This window comes from Mesitornis unicolor, unplaced genomic scaffold, assembly GCF_000695765.1.
Source record: "Mesitornis unicolor isolate BGI_N332 unplaced genomic scaffold, ASM69576v1 scaffold18989, whole genome shotgun sequence".
Lineage (NCBI taxonomy): Eukaryota > Metazoa > Chordata > Aves > Mesitornithiformes > Mesitornithidae > Mesitornis > Mesitornis unicolor.
In genome coordinates, this window is record NW_010205472.1 from 6,098 (window position 1) to 9,460 (window position 3,363).

The following is a 3,363-nucleotide window of genomic DNA, read 5'->3' on the forward strand; positions in this document are numbered from 1 at the left end:
TAACCTGAAAACTGCAGTAAAAGGAAAGGTGATGTTCTGTGAGCACCCTGCCCAGCTGGAGAGGGAAATGGCGATAAAGCTCACCCTCCTGTAGCACTAACCAGACCCTTCGGAGTTAAAGCTGCATTTGATTTGGAAGCGCTGCTCACCGGGCAAAGTCAAACCTGTTCCTGTCCAGCGAGCGCAGGCTATTGCTGCGGCGTGCTCTGCGCGTGGCATTTGCATGAGCGGCAGCAGGGATTTCATCGGTCTGCCCACATAGCACGGCGGCGGGGAACAGATCAGTAGGTAAAGCAGAGAAGTGCAGAGTACCCGTAAATCATAAATAGAGAAAGATTTAATTACATGCTTGGTTAATATTTACAAACATCAAAGTTGCTGTTAGATACGTAAATAAAAGACGGAAATAAGAGATGGGGGCTGCAGTAGCCAAGCAAAGCCAAAATATAACCAGTTAGAGTATTTATTGTGAACTGGCATATGCCTGGAGTAGGGAATGGAGACACACCGGATAAACTGAAAGAATAAATAAATAAATACTGACATTGTTCTACACCTGTTTAGCCTCTGGAGACCAGTGATTTGTGGGACCATATGTTGGACAAAATGAGACTGTTCGTTGATAATTGTAAATGTGGTGACCCCTTGCAAACTGGATATTACAAATATTAAGTAAATGGCACATTTTAATTATACAGTAAAGAGGCTGTTCTCCACCATTAAAAGACTACAGCTGTCAGGAGGAACTGATCATATGACAGAAGGTAACATTTATTTGAGAGCAGACCTTGGTAAATGACATCCCGAATGATCTTTAGATTCGCAGACAAAAACATTCAGTTCAGACTTGGGTTTAACCAGGAGGCTTCGGTGTCTTTGTCCTTCAGCTAAGACAATTTTTATCTGTTCCTCCTATACGATAGGGTTGGTCTGGGGGGCTTTTTATTTTTGTTTTAATCTGCCTTGCAGAATTTAAATTTCAAACGAAGTATTATTAAATGAAAAACCATAAACGATGGAGTTTGGAACTGGAAGTCAACACATTTGTTATTCTTTTTGCCAAAGGTATCGAGTAAGTTGCATAATTACCATAGCATTATATCATCTTTGTCAACATAAACACAGCTTTCTATCAGCTTTGAAAATGCCATTGGTGAACAACTGAACGTGCAGACTCCAAAGAGCAGCAGCCCAGGAAGAGCCGAGAGCATTCACAATGCCGTACGAAGTTGCATAAGGAAATGAAGTAGGGACAGGCAGCAAACAGTCACCCGCAGAACTGCCACACGCTCCCACGTACGTGCTTCGACATCTGAGGCAGAGGAGAGGAACTGCAGACAGGTTCTGTAGCTTCCTGCCTGCCTGTTGTGATCCGACTTTAAGACAAATGTGTGGAGGTAAAGCAGCAGCCCGTGTGGATTGATTCTTTTCACTGATCCAGAGAAACTCTTCCATACACAGGGTTTGATTTTTTTCCTCCCTCCGCTTCTGACTTTATGAAGCTCACGTTCCGGGTCTCACATCGTGCCGATCCTGTGGTGAGGCACTTGCAGAGTCTGAAGGTTGGGGCACGTGAAATATGGAGCAGGAAGAAAGCACGCGGCTATCCCGTTGGAGGCGAAGGGCAGCGTCGGCCCATAGAACACTTCTTCCTTCCCTTCCTTGCTGACATCCAGCACCTGCAGGGCAAAGCGTGCAAAATGCTTCAGGGATCACAGAAGAAAGCTGAAACAAATTTGCTGGTACACACCGCATATATGTACTATTAATCCCAGCAGAAAGGTAATTTCAGATCACTTTTAGATTGTATTTATGGATCGGGTGATTTATTGCTGTTCTCATCACCCAAATCTTATCGTAGCTCAGGCAGTCGGTAGCAGACAGTGACGCTGGATCCTGCATCCTGGCAGCAGGAGGGGCAGCCATGCAAGTAGGGAGCTCTGCACAGCACTGCAACTGTGGCCACAGTGCATGAACCGTTTGTCAGCTTGGTATATAGGGAGCAAGGGAGCTCTGTGGAAGCTGGAAAGGCCAAATAACTGAATGACTGAAAGAAAATGAAGACATATGGAAAAAGTGGATTTTTTTTTTCTTTCAAAGGAGAGAGCAACCTCAAATTTGCTGAATCTGGAGATAAAAGGGCTGGTTTTACCGGTTAAAGCCAGGCACGCTGCCAGCAACTGAGAAGGGGCAGCACACACAGCTCTGCCAAAGCACTCCTTGTACTTCTTTTCCCTTTAATGCGGGGACTGTCGGGCAGGCTGCCAGTTCACAGCCAGTCTGGGGATGTGGACAAATGTCCACTTAAGAAAGCAAAATCCCAGGATCTTTTTCACTTGTCACTAAGTAGCATTTAAACCCAGGTGCAATACTGCAAAGTACCTGCAGATTACAAACGAGCGTGTTGGTGGAGTACAGCTACTGCCCTGACACTGTGCAGTTACTCCATCTGAAGTGCTGTATGTCAGCTGGTGAAGCCAGTTTGAACTAATTTTTCCAATAAAAACTGTTAGGTACAGGATCCAAGGATGTAGTACAACAACATTATACTATGACCAGAACATGGGTTTAACTCCTTATCTTGCATGATCTATTCTTTACAAACTCACGCCAATAAGTGTTCATTGTAAGACCAGCAGCTCAGCATGTCATAGATTCCTTTCTTATGCTAAGTCTAACTTCCAGCCTTATGGGACTCTTTAAAGGTGAAATGCTAAAGCCCTTATAGTTGGAAGCTAATGAAAATGTTGTTTATCAGCAAAAGTGCAGAAACGGAGATGTGAGCAAAGAGTTTCTGTCTCTAACTGCCCAGCTGGTCACAAAGCCATGGCTGTGATGCAGATTTGCTTCACTCAGAAAAATACAGAAAGATAAGAATTCCTAATTTCTGTACACAACTGTCTGAAAGCCACGGATCTGCAGGTAAGCTGCTTTTATACAAGATGAGAGAGCAGAAGAGTTTGTTGGACAACCTGTTGCCTACAGCAGGGATCAAAAAAACTTCCATTCAAGCTTTGAAGCAGTAAGCGCTGGGGCAGGCTGCAGGCTGACTGAGCTCTGTCAAAGAACAACCGGTAACTCTGGCTGCTCTTCAGAAACACAACTTGGAGAGAGAGAAAAAAAATCACAAGAGGCTGAAAGAGGGTTAGCCCATATCCCATCATCCATTTCTGCAACCCTTCTCCTTCTGAACTTGCTTGTGTAACCTGAGAATAATGTACTGACTATTTTACCCAAACTTTGCCAAAGGAGAGACTCCTCAACCCTCTTTTACTAGACCATCTTAGAATAATTGGATCTAATGGCTCATCTGGAAACATTTGTAATATCCACAGTATTTCCTCTCTGTGTTTATGCAGGGTC

At 44.2% G+C, this 3,363-nt stretch overlaps 1 protein-coding gene across 5 annotated transcripts in view; it reads right to left on the bottom strand.

Annotated features, from left to right (window-relative positions):
- Positions 1-1,125: 1,125 nt before the first annotated feature.
- The window catches only part of KLHL32 (kelch-like family member 32), a 100,408-nt gene continuing 98,170 nt past the window's right edge, over positions 1,126-3,363 (bottom strand). For all 5 annotated transcript variants that reach the window (XM_010191440.1, XM_010191439.1, XM_010191438.1 and 2 more), the window contains one exon: positions 1,126-1,679. In XM_010191440.1, coding sequence (XP_010189742.1) covers positions 1,518-1,679 — 162 coding nt within the window. In that variant the 3' untranslated portion in view covers positions 1,126-1,517. The remainder of the gene's footprint in view (positions 1,680-3,363) is intronic.